At 53.3% G+C, this 25080-nt stretch overlaps 3 protein-coding genes across 4 annotated transcripts in view; 1 reads left to right on the top strand and 2 right to left on the bottom strand.

The window, feature by feature from the left end:
- The window catches only part of Catsperd (cation channel sperm associated auxiliary subunit delta), a 50732-nt gene extending 41827 nt beyond the window's left edge, over positions 1–8905 (bottom strand). The window contains exons 1-5 of the mRNA XM_045134727.1: positions 8778–8905; positions 7370–7424; positions 4521–4597; positions 3062–3134; positions 576–690 (exon numbers count right to left, since the gene is read on the bottom strand). Coding sequence (XP_044990662.1) covers positions 576–690; positions 3062–3134; positions 4521–4597; positions 7370–7424; positions 8778–8851 — 394 coding nt within the window. The 5' untranslated portion in view covers positions 8852–8905. The remainder of the gene's footprint in view (positions 1–575; positions 691–3061; positions 3135–4520; positions 4598–7369; positions 7425–8777) is intronic.
- Positions 8906–9416: 511 nt separating this feature from the next.
- Lonp1 (lon peptidase 1, mitochondrial) lies at positions 9417–23190 on the top strand. 2 transcript variants are annotated; one of them, XM_045135180.1, is made up of 18 exons: positions 9417–9842; positions 13105–13193; positions 13948–14067; positions 14963–15194; positions 16302–16363; positions 16861–16990; positions 17291–17374; positions 17827–18047; positions 18577–18715; positions 19495–19673; positions 20900–20987; positions 21062–21184; positions 21270–21386; positions 21775–21915; positions 21995–22160; positions 22354–22571; positions 22658–22822; positions 22901–23190. In XM_045135180.1, the coding sequence occupies exons 1-18, from the start codon at positions 9417–9419 to the stop codon at positions 23081–23083; spliced, it is 2883 nt and encodes a 960-aa protein (XP_044991115.1). In that variant the 3' UTR covers positions 23084–23190. The 2 variants fall into 2 exon arrangements, with proteins under 2 accessions (XP_044991115.1, XP_044991116.1); XM_045135181.1 differs by lacking the exon at positions 9417–9842 and having other exon boundaries at positions 13896–14067.
- A 52-nt stretch (positions 23191–23242) lies between these two features.
- On the bottom strand, positions 23243–23976 carry Rpl36 (ribosomal protein L36). The gene is made up of 4 exons (XM_004654987.2): positions 23923–23976; positions 23686–23780; positions 23463–23597; positions 23243–23368 (listed from the first exon to the last, which is right to left on the bottom strand). Exons 2-4 carry the CDS (start codon positions 23776–23778, stop codon positions 23279–23281), a joined length of 318 nt encoding a protein of 105 aa, XP_004655044.1. The 5' UTR covers positions 23779–23780; positions 23923–23976; the 3' UTR covers positions 23243–23278.
- Between the last annotated feature and the right edge of the window lie 1104 nt (positions 23977–25080).

The following is a 25080-nucleotide window of genomic DNA, read 5'->3' as shown; positions in this document are numbered from 1 at the left end:
AAGAGGCAGAGAGAGAATTGGCATGCCAGGGCCTCCAGCTACTGCAAACAAACTCCAGATGCATGCTCCTCCTTGTGTATCTGGCTTACATGGGTCCTAGAGAATTGAACTGGGATCCTTTGGCTTTGGCAAGCAAATGCCTTAACCACTAAACCATCTCTCCAGCCCCTCCCTTTCTCTCTCTCAAATAAATAAAATCTTAAAAAAGGGGGGGGGATGTAGAAAGGCCGGGTATGGTGGTGCACACCTTTAATCCCAGCACTTGGGATTGCCATGAGTTCAAGGCCACCCTGAGACTACATAGTGAATTCCAGGTCAGCCTGGACTAGAGTGAGACACTATCTCAAAAACAAAAAACAAACAGGCCTGGAGGGTGCTTAGTGGTTAAGCGCTTGCCTGTGAAGCCTAAGGACCCTGGTTCAAGGCTTGATTCCCCAGGACCCACGTTAGCCAGATGCACAAGGGGGCACACGCGTCTGGAGTTCGTTTGGAGTGGCTGAAGGCCCTGGCGCGCCCATTCTCTCTCTCTCTCAAATGAATAAATTAAAAACAAACAGAATAGGAAATATACCTACCTGAGGAGATACCCCAGACATTGTAGCTGTATTCATAAGTGTAGATTTTATGGTTCACTACCAGCAGCAATACTTCACCAGAAAAAAAAGCTGATGTCACTTCCGGTGTCCCCACCTAAAAGAATGACATGGACCATAGTGGTAACTGTGGCGAATCAGACATTGGTTCAGCATGTGTGTAAAAACACTATGACAGGAACTCTTGGTTGTCTCAGACACTGGGAAATGTAATCCCATGGTCTAGCCAGACACAGTATTGTTTGTCACTCTCTGCCATCTAAATTCACTGCCATCTTGCTTCCTTATCAAAATATTTTTGGGGGCTGGAGAGATGGCTTAGCGGTTAAGCGCTTGCCTGTGAAGCCTAAGGACCCTGGTTCGAGGCTCGATTCCCCAGGACCCACGTTAGCCAGATGCACAAGGGGGTGCACGCGTCTGGAGTTCGTTTGCAGTGGCTGGAGGCCCTGGCGCGCCCATTCTCCCCCTCTCTCTCTATCTACCTCTTTCTCTCTCTTTCTCTGTTACTCTCAAATAAATAAATAAAAATAAAAAAATAAAAATAAAAATAAATATTTTGGGAGGAGGGGCTGGAGAAACGCCTCACTGGTTAAATCAGGTGCTGCCCAAGCCTGATGACCTGAAGTTGGATGTTTGGTCCCACATAAAGCCAGGCACGAGCAGTGCTCGCGTCTGTCATCCTAATCCCAATACTATGGCGGCGGGTGTCTGAGTAGGATAATCCCAACTGACCTTCCCAGCAGTAAAGCAGTCTGACAGATCCTGTCTGGAAGAAGGGGACGACGAGGACCAACACCCCCTGACCACCAGCTCATGCAGGTACATGTGCACACATACAAACACACACAAATACACACATGTGCAAGTACACATGCCCACATATGTGCATACAAATATACATGCAGGTATACACACGTATACACACATACAAATACATGCATATACATAAGTGCAGGTATACATGCACACACACAAATACATACATACATACATACATACATACATACATATATGCACATATACTTACATACATACAAATGCATATATATATGCCAATGCAGGTACATGTGTACACATGCATACAATTACATATACACATGTGCATGTGCACACACACATAAATACATCTGCATGTAGCATGCAGGCACACATACATGTATACACACATGCATACAAATACATACATATGCACAGGTACACGTACACATATACACATATACACACACTACTAATTCCCTGTGAAGCCCTGGGTCTCTTCCCAATACTGGGAACAAGCCTCAGTATGCAGTGACCCCACATGCTCATGGGTTTGAACACTTGACTCCCAACTGGGGGCGCTGTTTGGAAAGCTCATGGAACCTTTAGGAGGTGGAGCCTTGCTGGAGGAAGTGGGTTACTTGGGGACAGGCCTTGAGGTTTGATAGCCTTACTTCCTGTCTACTTCCTAGTCAACTCAGGTGTGAGTTAGTAGCCACAAACCCTGGACATAACTTCCCCTCCCTCAAGCTGTGAGCCTAAATAAATCTCCCATAACTTACTGCTCACACATATAATATCACAGCAATGACATAAGTGAAAACCATCGCTTTTTTTTGGTGCGGGGGGGGGGCTTTTTGGAGGTAGGGTTTCACTCTAGTCTAGGCTGATTAGGAGCTCATTCTGTTGTCCCAGGCTGGCTTCCAACTCACAGCGATGCTCCTACCTCTGCTTCCCAAGTGCTCTGATTGAAGCTGTGTGCCACCCTGCCTTGCTGTTTTTTCATATTTCATATTTCATATTTTGGCCAGGTGTGGTGGCACACACCTGTTGTCTCCAAACTTGGGAGGTGGAAGCAGGAGAATCAGCAATTTCAGGTCATTTTGGCTACATAGTGAGTTAAAGACCAGCCTGGGTACATAAGCCGTGGGTGATGGTGCATGCCTTTTGTTTCAGCACTTGGGAGGCTGAGGCAGGAGAGTTGCCATGAGTTCAAGACCAGCCTGGGCTACAGAATGAGTTCCAGGTCAGCCTGGGATAGTGTGAGATCTTTCCTTAAAAAAAACTCATAACAAGAATATATAAGGTGGAGTGTGGTGGAGCATGCCTTTAATCCTAGCACTCAGGAGGCAGAGGTAGGAGGATCACTGTGAGTTCGAGGCCACCCTGAGACTACTGAGTGAATTCCAGGTCAGCATGGGCTAGAATGAGACCCTATCTTGAAAAGCCAAAATAAATAAATAAATAACAAATAAATATATTCTCTCTCTCTGTCTTCAGAGTGAGAGGGGTGGAGGGAGGAGAACTCATTTTGCTAACAGTGATTAAAAAGACAAAAAACAAAAACCTTGTTTTGGCTTCCAAAGGCCTCTGAATGTCCTTACATCCCCCTTTAAGCTAAGGGACATGCTGAGTCTGACATTCCTGAACTGTGTCTGACCCTGAATCTGACATAATTCGAGTGGGCTTTGAAGGTTTAGTGAAGTAAGTACCGCCATTGATTGAGGGATGGTGAAGGGAAGCATACTGCTCTCAAAGTTGTTTCTTGTGAAAAAAAGGTGTTTCCTGAAATCAACAAGAGAGTAAAATTAGGACAACTTCCCACATAACAAGATGATGGTGGCAGTGCTAACCCTATTTAATCAAACAAACTTGTTCCTGGTCAGGCAGGGTATGTAGCCTAGGCTGGACTGGAACTCACAGGGAACATCCTCAGCCTCTCTGGTCCTGTGATAAAAGACATGCACCACCATGCCTGACCAATGTTTTCTTTTCTTTATCCCTTTCTTTCCTTTTTTTTTTTGGGTTTTCAAGGTAGGGTCTTATAGTCTCAGAGTGGCCTTGAACACATGGCCATCCTCCTACCTCTGCTTCCTGAGTGCTGGGATTAAAGGTATGTACCACCATACCTGGCTGTGCAGGGGGGGGGGTGTTCTTTTTTTTTGGTGGGGGTTTTGATTAGGGTATCTCACTCTAGCCCAGGCTGACCTAGAACTCACCATGCAATCCTAGGCTGGCCTTGACTTCACCGTGATCTTCCTACTTCTGCTTTCCAAGTGCTGGGATTAAAGGTGTGCGCCACCATGACTGGCCCAGCTTCTTTTCTTGACACAGGGTTGTAAACAAAAGTAACCTGGTATAGTGACGCATGCCTTTAATTCCAGTACTCAGGATGCAGAGGTAGGAGGATTGCTGTGAGTTCGAGGCCAGACTGAGACTTACAGAGTGAATTCTAGGTCACCTTGGACTAGAGGGAGATCCTACCTTGAAAATCTAAGTTAAAAAAAAAAAATAGCTGGATGTGGTGGTGCATGTCTTTAATCAGGGGGCAGAGGTAGGAGGATCACCATGAGTTCGAGGTCACCCTAAGACTACATAGTGAATTCCAGGTCAGCCTGGGCTACCCTACCTCAAAAAAACAAAGAAAAGAAGGAGAAGGAGAAGATAACTATTTTTAGATCATGGTTTGTTATAGCCACAACATGGGCCCTGTGAACTCAGTACTGAGATTTTAAAAAAATAATTAAAAAATTTTTTTGTGTGTATTTTAACTTATTTATTTGAGAGTGACAGACTCAGAGAGAAAGAGGCAGATAGAGAGAGAGAGAATGGGCATGCCAGGGCCTCCAGCCACTGCAAACAAACTCCAGATGCATGCGCCCCTTTGTGCGTCTGGCTAACGTGGGTCCTGGGGAATCAAGCCACGAACTGGGGTCCTTAGGCTTCACAGGCAAGTGCTTAACCGCTAAGCCATCTCTCCAGGCCATCAGTACTGAGCTTTTTTACGGCACTACTATAGTCTGTCTGTGTCTCTAACCCTAGCCTGACTGTGGGTGCCCAGCCGGCCAGCTGCTAACAGCTCAGGCATGGCCAGCTTTGTTGTTGGTTTGGTGACTGAAGAAATGAAAATGTAGTTTCAATGAAAAGGAAGAAAACAAAATGACCACTTACCCCAGATACAGTGCCAGTTTCTTGTCACAAGGGTGTCTAATCAGCATTGTGAATGGAAATGCAAAGCGCAGGACATCCTACAGAGCCATGGGGACGGAGCAAGGAACAGATGGTGAGAACAAGGCTATGATTTTTATTTGTTTGTTTGTTTGTTTTTCGAGGCAGGGTCTCATCTAGCCCAGGCTGACCTGGAATTCACTATGTAGTCTCAGGGTGGCCTTGAACTCACAGCAATCTTCCTACCTCTACTTCTTGAGTGGTGGGTTTAAAGGTGTGAGCCACCAAGCCCAGCTAAAGGCTGTGTTTTTATGAATTTTAATTTTTTTATTTAATTTTTATTAACATTTTCCATCATTATAAAAAAAATCCCATAGTAATACCCTCCCCCCCCCCCAGTTTCCCCTTTGACATTCCATTCTCCAGCATATTACCTCCCCATCTCAATCATTGTACTTTCATATATACAATACCAACTGAATTTTTAATTTTATTCATTTAATTTTATTTATTTGAGAGAGAGAAAGAGGGAAGGAGGAAGGGAGGCGGAGAGGGAGAGAGAATGGATGTGACAGGGCATTCAGCCACTGTGAACAAACTCCAGACACATGCACCACCTTGTGCATTTGGCTTATGTGGGTCCTGGGGAATCAAACCTGGGTCCTTTGGCTTCACAGGCAAACACCTTAGACACTGAGCAATCTCTCCAGCCCAAGGCTGCGATTTAAAAAATATATTTTATTTAATTGTTTTCTTTTTGGTTTTTATTTATTTATGAGAGAAAGAGGTAGAGAGAGAGAGAAAGAGAGAGAGAGAGAGAGAGAGAGAGAGAGAGAGAGAGAGAGAATGGGCACACCAGTGCCCCTAGCCACTGTAAACCAATTCCAGATGCATGTGCCACCTTGTGCATCTGGTTTACATGGTCCTGGGGAACTGAACCTGGGTCTTTTGGCTTTACAGGCAAGTGCCTTAACTGCTAAGCCATCTCTCCAACCCTTATTTATTTATGACAGAATGAAAGACACACACACACAAGCACACACACAGACAGAATATGGGTGTGCCAAGTCCTCTAGCCACTGCAAACAAACTCCAGATGCATGTCCCACTTTGTGCATCTGGCTTTATGTAGGTACTGGGGAACTGAACCTAGGTTCTTAGGTTTTTGCAGGCAAGGGCCTTAACTGCTAAGCCATCTCTCCAGCCCAAGGCTTTGAGTTTTTAGTTTTTATTTATTTATTTATTTATTTATTTATTGAGAGAGAGAGAGAGAGAGAGAGAGAGAGAGCGAGCGCGTGCACGCGCAGGCATCAGGGCCTCTAGTCACTGCAAAAACTCCAGATGCAAGTACCACTATATGCATCTGGCTTATGTGGGTACTGAGGAATCGAACCTGAGTCCTTAAGACTCACAGGCAAGTGCCTTAACCACTAAGACATCTCTCCAGAACCTGGACTGCAGTTTTAACATTGCAAACATGTAAGGTTAGTCAGGCTCTGTGGGGCAGGCATCCCTGCTATGGAGAGGATGAGGCAGGAGGATCACAAATTTCAGGCCAGCCTGGGCTACAAAGGGAGACCCTGTCTCCATAACAACAACAATAATTTTTTTTTAAAAAAGTGAAAAAACACGAGAGAAAAAATAATGAGTCAGGGCTGAAGAGAAGGTTAAGGTGCTTGCTTGCCTGCAAAGCCAAAGGACACAGGCTTGATTCCTCAGTACTTATGTAAGCCAGATACACATGGTGGCACACGTGTCTGGAGTTCAGTTGCAGTGACTAAGGGCTCTGGAGTGCCCACTTTCTCACTCTCTCTCTATCTGCCTTTCTCTCAAATAAATAAATTATACTGTTAAAGGCACTTGCCTGAAAAAGCTGATGGCCTGGGTTTGATGCCCCCAGTATCCAGATAAAGCCAGAGGCACAAGGTGGCCCTGGCATGCCCATTATGTCTCTTTCTTTGCTTTCAAATGATAAATAATCAATTCAGCTACTGCCTTCTTCTTCTTTTTTCTTTTTGAGGTAGAGTCTCCCTTTAGCCCAGGCTGATCTAGAATTCACTATGTAGTCTCAGGGTGGCCTTGAACTTATGGCAATCCTCCTACCTCTGCCTCCCAAGTGCTGGGATTAAAGGCATGCACCACTACGCCTGGCTCAGCTGCTGTTTTGGCATACATCTGCCATCCCAGCACTCAGGAGGATTCGAAAAGTTCAAGGATATCCTTGGCTACACAGTGAGTTGGAGGCCAGCCTGAGCTGAGACCCTGCCTCAGAAAAACAGAAAGAGGGGACTGGAGAGATGGCTCAGAGGGTAAAGCGCTTGTCACACAACATAAAAATCTGAGTTCATATCCTCAGTACTCAGGTAAAATGCTAAGTAGAGTGGTGCATATCTGTAAAGCCAGCACAAGGATACAGATCCTAGGGGGCTCACTGGCTAGCTAGTCTACCCAAAGTGGTGAGCTCCAGGTTCAGTGAGAGACTCTGTCTTGAGAAAATATCGTGGGGGGTGATTGAGGAAGATCCGACATCCAGCTCTGGCTTCCACAGGTGCATGTGCACATATGCATGCACACCATATACTCAAAAGAAATTTTCAGATGTGCTGGGTGTGGTGGTGCATACCTTTAATCCTAGCACTTGGAGGCAGAGGTAGGAGGATCACTGTGAGTTTGAGGACAGCCTGAGACTACATAGTGAATTCCAGATCAGCCAGGGCTAGAGCGAGACCTACCCTGGAAAAAAAAAAAAAAACACAAACCAAGAAAAAAAAAAAAGAAAGAAAAAGAAATATTAGGAAGTGCCCAGATCCCTCATTGGATTGATGGGAAGATTGAAGCTGGGAGGCACATACCCCTGTAACTGTTTGTACGACATTGAACACTTTTCCTGTCCTCACTGTGTGCGACCTAGAGGGAAAGGATGACAGACTGTTGGTCAGTATGCAGTGACTGACCCTTGACCAGCCTCTGTCCCCGTTCTTGGTGCTTTAAGGTTCTTTGAGCCCCAGCAGGCCACATGTTCCCAAGGCTAGATGTGTGTCCATACAGAGACATCAACAAGGGTCTCCAGAACTCCTAAAAGCTCATCACAGGGCTGGGGAGATGTCTTAATGGTCAATGCACTTGCCAGCAAAGCCAAAGGACCTTGGTTCAATTCCCCAGGACCCACATAAGCCAGATGCACAAGTGACACATGCATCTGGAATTCATTTGCAGGGGCTGGAGGCCCTGGTGTGCCCATTTTCTCTCTCTCTCTCTCTTTCTCTCTCTCTCTGCTTCTTTTCCTCATTCATATAAATAAATATTTTTTTCTTAAAAAAAAAAAGCTCATCACAGACACCTTGTTTCTGAGGGATTGCATTTGTACTCAAATCCAACTACTCCCCAGGGGGCACCTTTGGGAAGAGTGTAAGGAAACAGGACTCTAAGCTAGCATTTAAGATCCTAGCCCAATCCTACCAGTGAGCCTTAGCAGAGACACTTCCTCTCCTCCACTGTGTCTTTCTAAATGAACCACCTTGTGTATCTGGCTTTACATGGGTACTGGGAAATCAAACCCCAGTCCTTAGGCTTTGCAGGCAATCGTCTTAACTGCTGAGCCATCTCTCTCCAGCCCCTGAGGCACAGTTTTAAATTATGCATTTGGGTGATTTTCAAGAGTCTTGCTATGGAGCCCAGGCTGGTTTGGAACTTGTGGCAATCTTCCCAAGTGCTGGGATGACAGTCAAGGTATGATCCACCATGCCCAGCCAGGAGTGGAGCTTTACACAGGGCAAGGTGCTGGGTCAGGACCTGAGCGAGGAAGCAACTGAGAGGAAATATGCCAAGTGTTTCAGGGAGAGACAAAAACAGGTGCCATGGCGCTTCAGAGGTCAGACCAGGGATTCTCACGTCGTCAAGGCACTCAAGGTTAGAGACGTTTCTAATTGGCCAAGGAAAGGCATCAGCGCTGCCTGCAACCATGCTCTCACGCACAGCACAGCACAGCACAGCACAGCACAGCCCCCATTACTGACGGCTGCTGGATGGTTGGAGGGGTTGTACACTGCGTAAGGATCTTGGGTTTGATAAATCCCCAAGGCCCGGGGTTCCACCCCCAGCACCCGGATGGCATCAGGTTCCGGAGACCTCGTGATGCTGAGCGTGGGAGAAGGTGTCATGTCTGATTTCCACAAGGACTGGGAGCAGCTCTGAGCTTCATGAAGAACCAACTCCCATCCACCCCTGGCAGCACCCCATCCCCTGCACTGCAGCCTCAACCTGCACGCCGGCTGAGCGCCCATCAACGACCACAGCTGCAAGGTCAAGAAAACCACCAGATCCCAAATCAGCATCTCTCCTGGATCTCCACAGTGATCCTCAACCGCCGCTGGGAGTCGCTGCCGAAGCACAGCATGCGCACAATAGCGCGCTCGTCTGGCCTGGGCAGGCGCACACAACCGGACTGCTCGCGATCTAGATCTGGCGCATGCGCAGATGACCCATCGCGCGCGCTCGAAGGCGGGGCCAGAGCGTGAGCACGCGCCGTGTGGACTATGAGCATGCGCACGCCGTCTTCCCGGGAAGCCCAAATGCTCCCAGGTCCCGCCTCAGCGCTCGAGCATGCGCATACCCACAGCGCAGCGAGGCGTCTCCGCGAGGAACCCTTAGGGGAGGTTCCGAGACAAGCCTGTCTAGGGCTGCGCGCGACGGACCACGTGACCGGAAGGGGCGTGGCCCAAAGAAGAGGCGTGACGCCTGAACTTTGGCTTCCCTCAGGCCCCGCCTCCTGAAGCGTTCCGCCCCGGGTCACGCCCCCTTTCCCTCCGAGAATCGGGGACACGCGCGGAGGGTCACGTGCGCCCCAGCCGGGCAAGCGGAAATGACGCGTACGACAGGCGCCGCCAGTATGGCCGTGCCATGGCGGCGAGCACAGGCTACGTGCGTCTGTGGGGCGTTGCGCGCTGCTGGGCGCTGCGCCGGCCGCTGCTGGCCGCTGCTGGCGGTCGAGTCCCGAACGCGGCCGGAGCGTGGCTGCTGCGAGGCCGGCGCGTGTGCGATGCGTGGTCCCCGCGCGGCGGGAGCCCGGGCGCCGCGGCGGGTCAGCGGCGAGCGCTGTGGGACGCGGGCAGCCGTGGCGGCGGGGCGGCATTCTCGGGAGGCGACGACGGCTCGGAGGGCGGAGCGGAGGAGGCGGCCACGGGCGCCTCTGGTAGCGCGGGCGGCGGGGAAAGCCCGGTCATCACGGCGCTCACTCCCATGACCGTCCCCGACGTGTTCCCGCACCTGCCGCTCATCGCCATCACCCGCAACCCGGTGTTCCCGCGCTTCATCAAGATCGTGGAGGTGAGCACGAGGCTGGCCTCGGCTCCCGCCGGCTTTCGTGGAGCCCGATGAGCTCAGGACTCTTGGGCATCTGTAACCCGAGGCAGGAGGATCGCCGTAGGTTCTGCCTGGGCTAGAGGGAGACCCGGCCTCGGAAGGGAAGAAAGGAACCCAGGCGTCTAGGGTCGCTGTCGCGCTCCCCTCTCCCTGCGAGGCTCGGTCAGTGTGGAAGCGGGCGGGACGCGCGCGGTCCCGTCCTCAACTTTGCTTTCAGGCTGAGGTTCACTCTAGCCTAGGCTGGCCTGAGGCTGGCGGCCCTCCAGCTCCCGAGCGCCGGGGTATGTCGTATGGTCAGATGCACTTCCTCTGCTCTTATCACAGACAGCTACCTGACACAACACTAATGCCTTTCTGAGGCTGCGTCCTAGAAGAAGGGGAGGGAGTGCCAGAGGGCATACCCACATGAAGTCCCCCAAGAGCCTGTAACAGTAGACGAGTGGATTCAGCGGGCTTCCTGCTACCCACGGATTAGCAGGCACCCAAAGCTAAACAGTCTCTGGCCTAAGGGAGGGACGTTCTGGAGGAACACTGTAATTCAGTGAAATCTCTTAAGTAAAATGAGCAGGTCGGGGGGTGGGGGTGGTGAAGAGGGAGGGAAGTTACAGAAAACAGTGGAATTTCAAAGTTGAAAGTTTCCAAGTGCTTTTCCTTCAACTTCCCCTGTTTCTTTTTAACTTGTGTCAATTCCAGTCCATGGACACAGTTCTTATCCATTAATTGTTAAGATTGTAATCAAGGTCATAGGGTGAGTCAGTTTCTCCAGCCTCCTCACTCTGCCAAGGCAACCTCCAGGAGCCCTGGGAAAGGGGGGTTGACAGCACAAAGACCAAGGTGGGAGGAGCCCCTCCATTTTTTCTCCCCCCAGTGCTGTGTGAGCCACTTCCAAGGTCCTGGGTTCATGTTATCTGAGGGAAGACACACCCGAGCCACCCGCCAGGATCTTGACTTTTGTTATCTGAGAGATGGGTGGACATTGTAGACATTCTCATCTTGGGGTTATTGTGGAAGTCACAGGGGGTCCTGTGTGCATACACTTTCATTTCATTTTATTTCTTTGAGGTGATATCTTGTGTGTGTAGGCCAGCCTCAAACCCACTATGTAGCCAGGGTTCGCTTTGAACTCCTGATGCATCTAATGCTACCTCAGGAGTATTATGTTGTATGTCCCCACATCTGATGACATAAAGGTTTGGCAGGTCTTATAGTTAATCTGCTGCTATTTGTGGTGTAGAGGGTCTTCCCAGTATCTGCCACACCCCTCATAAGATCCTCAGAGTTAGGGACATGTGTGGATAGTGACTGTGATGTCTCAGAACTCTTGTCCCAAAGCCTGTGGCCTGGTCCTCAGGGTCAGGGATGTGTGTGAACAGCAGCTGTGATGTCTCAGAACTCTGTCCCAGAGCCTGTGGCCCTGTCCTTGTCGGCACCCGTAGCTGCAGGTCCTTAGGTCAGGGACATGTGTGGACAGTGGCTGTGATGTCTCAGACCTCTGTCCTAGAACCTGTGGCCCTGTCCTTGTCAGCACCCGCAGCTGCTCTTCATCCTCCGGCCTTCTGGGACCAAAACTGTCTGCCACATCTGGTTCTTGCCCTGTGCCATAGCAAAGCAACACCAGGAGAGTTCTGTCTGCCCCCTGATAGGTAGCTGAGTTGCTAAGGATAGTGGCACTGGGAGACTGGCATGGGGCCCCTACTCGTTTTCTGTTGGTGTCACCTTGTTTGTAACTAACCAGAGGGACTCTGCCAAGGTGTGGAGACCGAGGTCAGCTGGTAGCCAAGCAGAGCCCTGGGCTAATGTCTGTGTGCCTGTCAGCACAGCTGTGACTGTTGACTGTAGTTGACATTGCCTGGCTGATGGTGTCCTTGGCCTGTGACTGTACAGAACTCCAGTCGGGGGGGGGGGGGTCATGTGCCATCCCCACTGCAGTGGGAGAGGTGAAACACAAGCTCCGCTGACCCAGTACCCTGGTACCACCTGCACCCAGCTCCAGGGGCCTTGTTTAAGGTGCAGGTAGTCAAGCAGGGTGTGGTGGCACTTAGGAGACTGAGGAGGATTGAGTTTGACCAGCTCCTTGTTACACAGTGGGTTTCAGTTCAGCTTGAGCTAGAGTGAGACCCTCCCAGCACTCAGGAGGCAGAAGTTGGAGGATCACTGTGAGTTTGAGACCAGCCTAGGACTACATAGTGAATTCTTAGTCAGCCTGGGCTAGAGGGAGACCCTATCTCAGGAAGAAAAAAAAAAAAAATGAGGCTGTGTGTGGGGCTCAGTGGATAAAGTGCTTGAACAAGGCCTGGGTTCCATCTCAGTACCACATAAAGTCAGGCATGGTGACACATGTCTGTCCCAGCACTCAGGATGCAGACACTGGAAGATTGGCATGGGTTGGAGGACAGCCTGGGCTCACAGTATGAGACTACCCCTGCCCCCCACGCAGTGAGGTGCTGGTTGTGGGTCCACAACAGCTCTCCTGTGTCAGAAACTCTTTAAGTTTAATAGATGTTGGGTCATGAACAGTTGAGCCCAAGGACCACAGTCAGATACATCCTGAAGACCCCAGTAACCTGAACTTGCATTGAAATGATCTTGAAAAGGCATGCTAGGTAGAGGGACCATTAACTAGCCATCCGTGAGTAACAGGTGTGACCAGGAAGTAGTTCCCACAGATGTTTTCAGAGTAAATTACCCAGGATCCATATTACCCTGAGTCTTATTGGGTAGTCCAGGATCAATTTAAAGTAGATCCTCTTGCCTCAGCCTTTCAGGGCTGGGATCACAAACATCCCTGCCTTCTCCCTACAGCAATAAACACAAAATGGTTTGATTTTCAAGCTAAAACATGGTTTTGCCACCCGCCCAGGTTTTTACTTTTTCAAGGTAGGACCTCCCTCTAGCCCAGGCTGACCTGGAATTTACTACATAGTCTCAAGCTGTCCTCAATTTACAGTGATCTTCTTGAGTGCTGGGATTAAAGGCGTGTACCACCACACCCACTAAGCAGCATAGGTTTTGTATCCAGCTACCACATCAGTTTCTTGCCTTTGGTTATTTGTTTTTCATTTCCTTTTTCAGGGGAGGGGGAGTGGACCACCAAGGGTTACAACTAGTTTTACCCTGTCCTTGTTATGGATCATGTGAGCCTGTCCTTAGGACAACCTAGCAAAGCTAGAGTTCTTAGGCTGCTTGTCAGCCTGGTGGCTTCACTGGGGTTGCTATCCTGCTGTAGGTCAAAAACAAGAAGCTGGTGGAACTGCTGAGAAGGAAAGTCCGCCTTGCCCAGCCCTATGTCGGTGTCTTCCTAAAGAAGGATGACAAGTGAGTGGCTCTATGTGTCCCTCCTTGGAAATTGCCCTTGTCTCCACAGTCCTCTCTAGTGGGGTCTGAGCCTTTTGCCTTGAATTGAAAGGAACCAAGGACTGGGGTGACAGCACATGGCATTATACTTGGTGTTATAGGCGTGGCTTAGCAGAGCTCCTGCCTAGATTTCAGTGCAGGCTGGAGTGTGGTCAGTAGTAGAGTAATAGCCTAGAACCCAGTGAGGACTGGGAGTGTGGTCAGAGGTAGAGTGACAGCCTAGAACCCACAGTGAGGGATGGGGCTGTGGTCAATGATAGTGCGACAGCCTAGAATCATGAGGGAAGGGTAGGGGTGTGGCTCCTTGGGCAGCACTTTCCTAGCCTGGAAGGACCCTGGTTGGGCCCTGGTACCACCAGTAGGGAAACAACCTCCCACATTGACAAGTTGAATCAAGGCCCTTGGAGCTCAGGTGCCCCTGCATGGCTGCTTCCTGGCCCAGCTGACCAGGTAAGCTTCAGTATACCAGTGGGTGATGAGGTGTCAGGTTCCAAGCAGGAATGAATGGGTGGAGAATTACATTCCGCCACGGCCCCATTTCCTGTAGCAGTTCTGTGTGGCAAACACCCGCCAGGCTCCAGAGCCAGAACCCCTCTGGGAGCCTCCTCTGGGTTTTTGGTAGTGGCCTGTAGGGGCGTCTCTTCTCTCTCCCTCCTCCCTCAGCCCAGGGCTCCCCATCGCCAGGCCAATGTGCCTTTGTGTTCACCTCCCTCAGCAATGAGTCAGACGTGGTGGAAAGCCTGGATGAGATCTACCATACAGGAACGTTTGCCCAGATCCACGAGATGCAGGACCTTGGGGATAAGCTACGGATGATTGTCACAGGGCACAGAAGGTGCGTGGGTGTGTGCAAGCCTTTAGGGATTGACTGTCATATGTGCCAACCGAGTGCATGAGGCCAGGCTGAAAGGGCAGGCCCAGAGTGTTGGTGACTGACTGAGGCCAAAGCCAAGGTGTTGCGGGGGAGGTATGTCACCTGTAGAAGCCTTCCCCAAGAAGCATCGACGTGTAAGAAAGGTTCAGAAACCAAGCACGAGCATCAGAGGTTTCATTTGGGATTCCTGCTGCAGGGAAGGAGCCTCACATGTGCTAGGCAGGTGCTCTGCCCTGTCAGCACTCCTGATGTACAAGCCCATCGCCTGCTTTCACAGTGGCTCCAGGCAGGTGGTGCCTGTACCCTGTGCTTGGCACGCTGAGGCAGTTGAATTGTGTTGTAAACCAATCTGGTTAATATTGAGACCCTGTCTCAAAGAAAAGAAAAATCCAAATCAAAGCAGGCAATTTCTAACTCCTCACTAAGTCAGTTGTCTGTGTCCTCCCGTGTTGAGATGGTATCAGGTGTGATAGCTCAGGTAGAGAGGTGAGTTAAAGTCCATAGGAGCACCAAGCACAGGGGCACACACCTGTCTTGCCAGCATCAGGAGGTAGGAGGAGGACAGTTATCTTTGGCTACATAATGAGTCCAGGACCAGCGTGGCTTTGTACCTAAGACCCTGTCTTAAAAACCCCAAGATGGACAGGGCAGTGGGCTCTATGGGTGAGGCCAGGGAGGGTCTCCACAGAGGTGGCGGGTGGGGGAGGGACATAGCAAGGGCAGGCAGAGCTCTGAGATAGGCCTGTGCTTGGTTGGCCTGGCAGCTTGTGCTGGGCATTCCCAAGCTCTTTTCCAGTTTGACATGTCTGTCCCTGGCACCATGCTGCTCTCACCTGTGACCTCCCCCCCCACCCAGGATACACATCAGCCGGCAGCTGGAGGTGGAGCCTGAGGAGTCAGAAGCAGGGGACAAGCAGAAAACCAGGAGGAAGTCAAAGCGAGGCAAGAAGGAGCCTGAGGATGGGCTGAGTGCCAAGTCCGAGCTAGAGATGGTGACGGAGCCTGCCGTTGAGGCCCCCAGTGAGGTGCTCATGGTGGAAGTGGAGAATGTCGCTCACGAAGACTTCCAGGTCACTGAAGAAGTGAAGGTGGGTGGATGTGCTCAGCCCTCGCGGCTCCCTCGATTCACGTGCTGTTCCCAGGGAGAACACTGGGAGTGGGAGGACACAGAACTAGGTCTTTGACTGCTCATGGAGTTAGGCAGGACTTGAACTGAGGTACAGGTGGGCTGTGGAAGTGAAGGAGGTAGGAGAGGGAAGTTGAGAGCCCTGGCTGCACTCTGATAGGACTACACAGCTCTCAAAGACCCCATGAATATAGACAGTAAAGCCTGCAGCGCCTGGAACGTGTCTTGATTGCCTTCCTGTGGAATTGGTTGGGGCGGCTGCAGAGCTTGGTGGGAGGCAGTGTGCCTGGTGAATAGTTTTGTTACTGCACTGCTGGGGGCCCAGGTCATGGGGTTCATTCTATCTAAAGTAATATCTCAACTGAAGAAACTCCCTGTAGTTGCCCCCACAGGCCCTGTCCTGTTGTTCTGGCAGTGACTGGCCTCTAGTGTTGAAGAAGAAATCAGGTCTCTGCTGCTCCTTTTGACTTCTGAAAGCCATAATGGTGGACAGGCTCACCTGGATAAATGCTCAGCTTGGGCTCAGCTGGAGGGCAGGCCTTAAATACTAGAGGAGCCAGATGTGGTGCACAGCCAGGACTGGGGAACTTAGGCAGGGGGATTGCTGGGAAATTTTTATTTTTATTACTTTATTTTTGGGGGATTTTGAGGTAGTGTTTCACTGTAACCCAGGCAGACCTGGAATTCCCTTTTGTAGTCTCAGGCTGGCTTCGAACTCACAGCAATCCTCTTACCTCTGCCAAGACTAAAGGCATGTTTCACATCCCCCCCCCCCACCCCTTTTTTTATTGCTGGGATTAGGCCTACCTGGGCTGTATTGCCTCAAAACAAAAGACTTGTGGAAAGTAGAAACCTGCCCCACTTTCCCTTGGCTCAGGCTCCTATTTGCTTTCAGCTTTTCCTCCCTTTGCTCCCTGTTCTTGCCACAGATGACCTTGGGTTTACTCCTTGTTTCCCCCAAACTGGCTCCACCAGGTCAGGGTGGGTAAGAGCTGGAGGTGTTATAGGGGCATGTGTGTCAGCCTGCTTGGCAGCCAGTGCACATGACAATCATGGTTCCTCTTGCCAGGCCCTGACTGCTGAGATAGTGAAGACCATCCGTGACATCATCGCCTTGAACCCCCTGTACAGGTCAGTGCATGTGGGGCCCAGGGCTGCCAAGGCTCTTACCATAGCTGAGCTGGCTGGTAGAGGCTCTCAGGAAATGTGGTGCAGCCAGGTTTAAAACATAGGAGCTAAGGCTGGGCATGGTGGCACACATGGAGATAGGAGGATTGCTGTGAGTTTGAGGCCACTCTGAGACTACATAGTGAATTTCAGGTCAGCCTGGGCTAGGGTGAGACCCTACCTCAAAAAACAACACAACAAAACAAAACAAAAAGGTAACTGCTTTGTGCCAGTCTCCCCCTGAGGAGGACCATGCTACTTCTTCCTGCCTCTGCCTGGGTGTGGTCATCACACTTGGGACGTTATGTCCCATTGGTGTTGAGGGCTTTGCCATGTGCTTTGAGCTACTGCCCCCAGAGCCATGGGGTGAAGCACTGAACTGGTCCTGAAGCCCGGGCTGCCAGGGGCAGAGGGCTGAGCTGGATCCCAAAGCCCTGGCTGGCAGCAAGCATCTCTTACAGAGAATCGGTGCTTCAGATGATGCAGGCTGGCCAGCGTGTGGTGGACAACCCTATCTACCTGAGCGACATGGGCGCTGCACTGACGGGTGCTGAATCCCATGAGCTACAAGACGTCCTAGAGGAGACCAATGTGAGTGGCAAGGCTGACTGCCCCTTGGTACTGCAGTGGGTTGGTCTCTGGCTGTCTACCAGTTGTGGGTGGCCCTTGGGACCACTCTGTAGACATTGTGTGGGTAGATCTTCAGCTGGTCATTTGGCTGGTGCCATCTTTAGTGTCACCACACTTGCCCAAGCTGCCCTCAGAGGTTCATTTGTGGGAGTGTACACCCTTGCCCAGTAGGACACAGTGGTTTGCTTCCTCTGCAAGCAGGTTTCCTGGACCATGTGATCCCTGCCTGACAGTTCCCTGCCACACTCCTTCTCTTGACAGATTCCTAGGCGGCTGTACAAGGCCTTGTCCCTCCTGAAGAAGGAGTTTGAGCTGAGCAAGCTTCAGCAGCGCCTGGGCCGGGAGGTGAGCTGGGGGGATCAGGCATACATAGTGGTTTTGCAGGAAGGCACCTGCCACAGCAGGTGGGCAGTCAGCTTGATTCCAATTTACTTTGTCTTTTCGGGCTCTCACTAGATAACTCAGACTGGCCCCAAATTCCCAGGTTGGAGCCATCCTTCTGCCTCCAAATGACAGGAACACGCTCCTTTAGTGCGTCTGTAGCTCAGGTTCACATCCAGCATGGAGTTGAGCGACTGGGAGGTCTTGGTTATGCATAAGGGTGTCTGAAAATGCCGTGCCATGCTGTGCTGTGTCGGGAGTCTGCAGGCAGGCACCGGAGACATGGAGGGAAAGGGCTGCCCAGAAGCTCTCCCATCCCTGCTGGAAAGGCTATGGAAAGAGATGGGAGGAACTAGGGGTCAGGGCCTACTTGCCTGGCAGGGCCCGCCCTGTGACCTGCGCCTGCCACTTGGCAGGTTGAGGAGAAGATCAAGCAGACGCACCGCAAGTACCTGCTGCAGGAGCAGCTGAAGATCATCAAGAAGGAGCTGGGGCTGGAGAAGGATGACAAAGATGCCATTGAGGAGAAGCTCCGCGAACGTCTTCGGGAGCTGGTGGTGCCCAAGCACGTCATGGATGTGGTGGACGAGGAGTTAAGCAAGCTGGCCCTGCTGGACAACCACTCCTCTGAGTTCAAGTGAGTACTGTGCCACCTGCCCCTTGTGATTAGGCCTCTGGGGTCCAGACTTAGGGTGAAGCCACATGGACCTGCAGCTGCCCATGGCCTGCATGCTGACACCAGCCACATTCCAAGTGTGAGCCTCTGACACTAGTCAGGCTCTACCTGCAGCCCATGGAACAGGTGTCACCACAGGCCTGCCCAAGTCTGGCTGTGCCATTGCCCACTGATGTCCTTCCTTAGCTTCCTGTGCTCCTGCAAAAAAGTCCCTTATCCATGTGGCGCTGGGACCACCTGGCTTTCTTTGGTGGCTGCTTTTCTGAGCAAATCTCTCCCACCTTGTCTGGCTCCGTCAACCTGTGGCAGGCCTGGTCTCAGTTTCCCCACCTGGCCTGTGTTGGGTGTTCCCCCCCAAGCCATAGCTTCCCTCTTCTAGCCCATCCTGCATCATTCACTCAGTCCTGTGCAGGTCAGCGAGTCCCTGTGATGACTGCACAGCAGCCATCCACCTTGATTCAGAGCTTCCCTCATGGCCATCTGTCCCCAGTGTCACACGTAACTACCTGGACTGGCTGACATCCATCCCATGGGGCCGGCACAGTGATGAGAACCTGGACCTGGCACGGGCCAAGGCGGTGCTAGAGGAAGACCACTACGGGATGGAGGATGTGAAGAAGCGCATCCTGGTGAGGTCGGGGTGCGCCTGGGGAGGGCCAGAGCTGACACGCCCACCTCCTCATGTCCTAGCCATCCTAGCTAGGGCTCTTTGCAACCCACCCAGCATGGGGGTGTGAGGACATCACACACCAGCCTGGGTAGCTGGTTAGAGCAGTTGGGGATGGATGGTGAGGGCCAAGGCCTGTCACTGTGGTGTGGTATGGCCAGTGGACCTGGGAGGTCCAGTGGGACACAGCAGCAGGGTGCTATAGAGGCAGGGGCCTGACTGCAGGACTATGTGAGAGGCTGGGGTCTGCAGGGGCTGCCCTTGCATGGGGCTGTCAGGGGCTCCAAGAATGGGGACAGAGGTGCTGACCTAGGGACAGTGGGCTGGGACCAGAGGGTGTGTGAGAAAGACTGCTCAAACACTTGTAGCCCCCATACCCATCAGACATCACCACCTGCCCCTCCCCAGTGACAGCTGTGATCTGGCCAGTCAGCCATTTTGTTAAAAAAAATTATGTGCACGTGTATGTGCACGCGCTCATGTATGCACACACATGCACAGTGGCACACTGGAGTCTCTTGCACTGCAGACACACTGAACACATGCACCACTTTTGTGTTTGGCTTTATGTGGAATCTGGGGAACTGAACCCAGGCCAGCAGATTTTGCAAGTGTCCTTAACTGCTGAGCCACTCCTCCCCTAGCTGGCCCTTCTTGAAGGGCCCAGATAGGCAGAAGGCAGCTTGTGGGTAGCAGACTCCCTAACAGGTGGCCTACCCACTGAGCTCTGCTCACCCACAGGAGTTCATCGCTGTCAGCCAGCTCCGCGGCTCTACCCAGGGCAAGATCCTTTGCTTCTATGGCCCACCAGGCGTGGGCAAGACCAGCATCGCCCGGTCCATTGCCCGCGCACTCAACCGTGAATACTTCCGCTTCAGTGTGGGGGGCATGACGGATGTGGCTGAGATCAAGGGGCACAGGTAGGCCTGGTCCCACTGGCCCTCCACCCTCTCAGTTTTCCCTAGATCAGCTCAGCCTGGGTCCTGAACACAGGCCAGAACCATGTGTGCATGACTGAGGTTCCACCCCACCAGCTTCATCTGAGATAGTGTGGAGAGTCTGCTTGGGTTTCTCCTGCTCTCTCCTGCTGAGACATCAGTTTACGAAAGATTTGGGTATGGTAGAACATGTCTGCCCCTCCCGTGGGAAGCTGAGTGGATCACCAGTTGGGAGTCCAGCCTGGGCTAAATTAACGTTCATAGCTTCTGTAAGCACAGAACCAGTGTGGTGGACACGGGTGTGAGGGGTAGTGTGGCCTGTCAGCACATGAAGTATGGTGACTCTGAGGCAGAGGGTTGCCTGCATCCCCAGCTCAGGCTGCAGGAGGACTGGAAGGTGGAAGGAAGCCCTTGGCTCTAGGTTGAGGGCTGGGATCCATGCTGAGAGGAGCGGGTGCTAGTATGGCTGGCTACCCGTTGGCACAGAGCAGAGCCTGCTCAGGTGAGGAGAAGCTCTGGAGGCAGGGGCAGGCCCCACAGTTGCTCCCTGCTGACACCTTGGGCTTTCCAAACAAGGAAGGGCAGGAAGACCCCAGCTCTGGGGAAGTGGGTTAATTCAAGACCATCCTCATTGCCTAGTGAGACTATCCTTGGTTACAAGGATTATGGTAACATCAGCAAAGCCTATGCAGTCACCAGGTCCTGCCCTATCCTCTCCCTGCTCCTCCATCACCCAGGCTGTCCTGCCTTTGAACCGGCTGTGCCCTTGGCCTAAAATGGCATCCTCCTCACTTTGTGTCCTTGGGGCAGGGAGAGATGGCTCAGGGTTAAAAGTGCTTGCCTACAGTATCATCCTGAATGTACCCCCCACCCCCTGGCTTTCTTCTGAGCAGGTGGGAGGGAAGATCTGCCCTCCTGTGGGCCTCACACCCTGGGTGGCCTAGTAGAGGGCCTGCTGTCCCTTCTGAAGACTCTGTGGGTGAGGTTTCGCAGTCTGGGTTGTTTCCTGGCTGTCTTGGTGCTGCTGGGATCTGGCTGGAGTATGATTAGTTGGCCTGTGTGTTGTCCTGCACTATGGCCACATGTTGTAGACTTGCTGATGCATCTTTGAACGAGCAGGCAAGTGTGTTGTGTAGTGAGGGCCTGGCTTCGGCTAGCACAGCACAGCAGGCTGTTGTTCAGGCCCTGGCCTGCTTCCCTTCCCCAAGGCGGACCTACGTGGGCGCCATGCCCGGCAAGATTATCCAGTGTCTGAAGAAGACCAAGACAGAGAACCCATTGGTCCTCATCGATGAGGCACGTGTGGCTCACCTGGCGGAAGGGGCACTGGGAACTGGCATGACACATGCTTACCTGCCTTACCTTCCTAGGTGGACAAGATTGGCAGGGGCTACCAAGGGGACCCGTCGTCTGCGTTGCTGGAGCTGCTGGACCCCGAGCAGAATGCCAACTTCCTTGACCACTACCTAGATGTACCTGTGGACCTGTCCAAGGTGTGCTGTGAGCCATGTGGGTGTGTGGGGTTGTCATGGCTTTGGGGGGGGGGGTCAACTGCTGGAGCACTGCCCCTCCCCCCAGGTTCTGTTCATTTGCACAGCTAATGTCACTGACACCATCCCTGAGCCACTGAGGGACCGCATGGAGATGATCAATGTGTCAGGCTATGTGGCACAGGAGAAGCTGGCCATCGCAGAGGTGAGGGGGCACCCTCCACAGGGGTGGACCCTAGGTCTTTGAGGCACTGAGATGCTGGGCAGCTATCCTGTTGAGGTCCTGGTGTGATCCCAACTTTCCCCCAGCTGCAGCTGTATGCAGCTGAGAGAGCTTAGGCGTCTGAGTGGGAGGGAGGAACTTGGTACTCTTGGGTCCTCAGGGATCATACTGCCAGAGAGCTCAGGATTACAACATGGTGAATGACAATGACCCAGGACAGCCATGGAGCCAATAGGCCACAACACAGCCTCAGGTAGTCTGATGAGGCAGGTACACAGGGAGGCTGCACAGCAACACCAGTGCCTGCTGGGGCCCTGCTCTGATCCCTTGGGGTTAGCCTGTCCTGACCTTGAGATCCTGTCTCCCACAGAGGTACCTGGTGCCCCAAGCCCGCAACCTCTGTGGCCTGGATGAAAGCAAGGCCCAACTGTCAGCTGAAGTGCTGACGCTCCTCATCAGGCAGTACTGCCGTGAGAGCGGAGTTCGAAACCTGCAGAAGCAAGTGGAGAAGGTGAGCATTGCTTTGCCCCAGGCCCTTCCCCCACCCCACCGGTGCCCCCACACCCTCACCTCCCACCTCTGCCCCCCAGGTGCTGCGCAAGGCCGCCTATAAGATTGTGAGTGGTGAGGCAGAGACTGTGCAGGTGACACCAGAGAACCTGCAGGACTTCGTGGGGAAGCCTGTGTTCACAGTGGAGCGCATGTACGACATGACACCACCAGGCGTTGTCATGGGCCTGGCCTGGACCGCTATGGGTGAGTTGGCAGGGTGGCCTTGTGGTGGACAGTGTAGGTGCCTAAAGCCAGCCTCATCCCCCACCTAGTCAGGTGTTCAGGGTGTGATGGCATGTTCCTATTCCTAGGAAACAAGACCCCGCTGGGGAGTGATGGGAACAGTGGTGTAGGGGTTCCGAGGCAACCTGGGCTCATGGCTCCACATCCTCTCTAGGAGGCTCCACACTCTTCGTGGAGACATCCCTAAGGCGGCCCCAGTCCAGGGACAGCAAAGAAGACAAGGACGGCAGCCTGGAAGTGACGGGCCAGCTGGGGGAGGTGATGAAAGAGAGCGCCCGCATCGCCTATACCTTTGCCAGGGCCTTCCTGATGCAACGCGACCCCGGCAACGACTTCCTGGTGACCTCACACATCCACTTGCACGTGCCAGAGGTGAGCTCCACCCACCCCGCAGAACCACATCTGCCTTGGCTCCCCTGAAACCACCCATCTGCCTTTCCTTCTCCCCACCCCCACAGGGTGCCACTCCCAAGGACGGCCCCAGTGCGGGCTGCACCATTGTCACTGCCCTGCTGTCCTTGGCCTTGGGTCAGCCCGTGCGACAGAACCTGGCCATGACGGGCGAAGTTTCACTCACTGGCAAGATATTGCCGGTGGGCGGGATCAAGGAAAAGACCATTGCGGTGAGTGTCCCTGCTCCCCAAAGTGGACCCGGGACTGGTGGCCTTGAGCTTAGGTGGCAAGCTGACTTTTCCCTGCAGGCCAAGCGCGCTGGCGTGACGTGTGTCGTGCTGCCGGCCGAGAACAGGAAGGACTTCGCGGACCTAGCGCCCTTCATTACTGAAGGCTTGGAGGTGCACTTCGCTGAGCACTACTGCGACATCTTCCGCGTGGCCTTCCCGCTGCACGAGGCGGAGGCCGAGGCGCTGGCCTTGGAGCGGTGACCGCGCACGCACTGATGGGGACGGGAGGGCGATTTGGGGACCTGAGCGGCGATCATGGCGGCCGCGCTGTGCTACTATCATGAGTAAAAGACGCGTCTACACCCACAGACCTGTCTCGTGTCCTTCCCACCCGCGACAGACACACACAAGCTCAGCAGCTCGGCATAAACAAGGGTTTATTGGGGGGACCGAGGCTCAGTCCTTCTTGGCCGCCGCCTTGCGCATAGCGGCCAGCACGCTGCTCAGCTCCTCACGCTTCCTCTTGGCGCGCATGTGCGTCCCCACCTGCACGGGGAACGTGAGGGACAACGTGAGGAACGTGATCCGCGCGCGACCCCGACCCGGAGGGCCCATGACCCGCCCCGGCGGCCACACCTACCCGCTTCTTGATGAACTTGAGCGCGCGCTTGTCCTTGGACACCTTGAGCAGCTCCATGGCGCGCCGCTCGTAAGGAGCGAAGCCGCACACCTCGCGGATCATGTCCCGGACGAACTTGGTGTGCTTGGTCAGGCGCTGCGGACGGGGACACTTAGCTCCCCGCGCCCCGCCCCGCCCCGGCCCCTCCAGGCCCCCGCCCGCGTCCGCCCCCATCTCCACTTACCCCGCGCCGCCGGCTGTGCCTCGGCTTGCTCACGTTCTTCGTCACCTTGTGGCCCTTGTTGAGGCCCACGGCCATGGGGTAGCGCAGAGCCATGGCTGAGGGGGGAGGGCAGAGGCGGCGGCGGTGAGCACCCAAACCCGGACGCGGACCCGCTCGCCTCACCCGGCCCCGTCCAGACCGCCCCGCGCGCCCAGAGCCTCGGATGGCAGAGGATGCCGCCGCGAGGATATCGCTTACCTGCTGCTCGTCTACGGCGGCTGAGGCGGAAGGACGCGGCTGCGCGAGGGATGCCGGGATGTCTATCGCGCGCCGGTGCGCAGGCTAGAGAAGCCCGGGTGCCGTGTGCGCCCCCTGCCGGCCGGAGGCTAGCGCATGCGCGGGGGCCCAGGTGAGGCTGCGAGTTGGAGCGACTTTTGTCTGTGATACCGAGGGGCCCCTCTGTAGGCCGAGTTTGAATGCCTGCCGGGTGGTGTTTCCCGCGCCCCGCGCTGCGTGGGTAGCAGCCGGGGGATTCGCTTGCTGGCTAACGGACTCTCGCAAATAAACCGAGGACAGCGCCAATGACCTTTGGTGAAGAGAGGGAATGTCCCCCGCAGGAAACATCCGCCAAATGAGGTGACAGTAAATGCAGACGTCTCTCGGTTTTTTGAGGTTTGTCTTCTGATCTTGGACTACCCTTTCACCATGGCCTTGGGAAGTAAAACCAGCCCCGAGTCCCAGGAGCTTCAGAAACAGCTGACAAAACGGGTACCCCCAGCCCCAGAGTCTCCAGCAACCCCAACTGTGTACTTGTGCTGAGCCTTCGGCTTGTCACATGTCTTCTTGTTGCGGTGGTCCTGCACGCTGCTCCCTGCTTCACTAAGACCCCCCCCACACACACACTCCACAAGTCTTCCTCCTCACCTCACTTCACCCGGGGCTTCCGGACCATGCTTCCGCCCTGAAGAGCGAAGCTTCCAGATCCCAGAGCAGAGAGGGCAAGACCTCAGCCCAGGACTACACAGCCAGGGGCCTTCTCTCTTAGGACCTCCAAAGACTAGACTATAAGCTCCCTGCCCTACCCCATCTCCATGCTGCATAAAACTGGGGAAAGCATTCATTCTCATTGCCACACTCATGAGACCAGAACAAGCCCTGTCTGGGGTTTCACACTTCCTCAACTCCCCATCTCTTTAGCAGGCAGACAGCAGTTTCCTTCACACATGAGGCTAGGCTAGTGGTCTACCTGTGATGGGCGTGTACTACTAGACCAGGACAAAGGAGGCATCAAGCCTTGTCAGGCCCTGCCACCTTCTTCCCCTGCAGGGCTGGGGACCACTGTTAGTGAGGAACCTAAGGCCAGTATACACAGGATACTTTTCTTGTTGCTATGACAAAATAGCTGGCACGAAGTAA

Source organism: Jaculus jaculus, chromosome 15 (assembly GCF_020740685.1).
Source record: "Jaculus jaculus isolate mJacJac1 chromosome 15, mJacJac1.mat.Y.cur, whole genome shotgun sequence".
NCBI classification, from domain to species: Eukaryota; Metazoa; Chordata; class Mammalia; order Rodentia; family Dipodidae; genus Jaculus; species Jaculus jaculus.
This window is presented reverse-complemented; position numbering and strand designations above follow the sequence as displayed.

What these genes read in the sequence shown, in the direction of transcription:
- Lonp1 (XM_045135180.1), top strand. Translation starts at nt 9,417, where the DNA reads ATGGCGGCGAGCACAGGCTACGTGCGTCTGTGGGGCGTTGCGCGCTGC. An exon ending in GCTTCATCAAGATCGTGGAG is followed by an intron (nt 9,843 to 13,104) that starts GTGAGCACGAGG and finishes ATCCTGCTGTAG; the next exon opens with GTCAAAAACAAGAAGCTGGT. An exon ending in AACCACTCCTCTGAGTTCAA is followed by an intron (nt 18,048 to 18,576) that starts GTGAGTACTGTG and finishes ATCTGTCCCCAG; the next exon opens with TGTCACACGTAACTACCTGG.
- Rpl36 (XM_004654987.2), bottom strand. Translation starts at nt 23,778, where the DNA reads ATGGCTCTGCGCTACCCCATGGCCGTGGGCCTCAACAAGGGCCACAAG. An exon ending in GGCACAGCCGGCGGCGCGGG is followed by an intron (nt 23,598 to 23,685) that starts GTAAGTGGAGAT and finishes CCCCGTCCGCAG; the next exon opens with CGCCTGACCAAGCACACCAA. An exon ending in TCAAGTTCATCAAGAAGCGG is followed by an intron (nt 23,369 to 23,462) that starts GTAGGTGTGGCC and finishes TTCCCCGTGCAG; the next exon opens with GTGGGGACGCACATGCGCGC.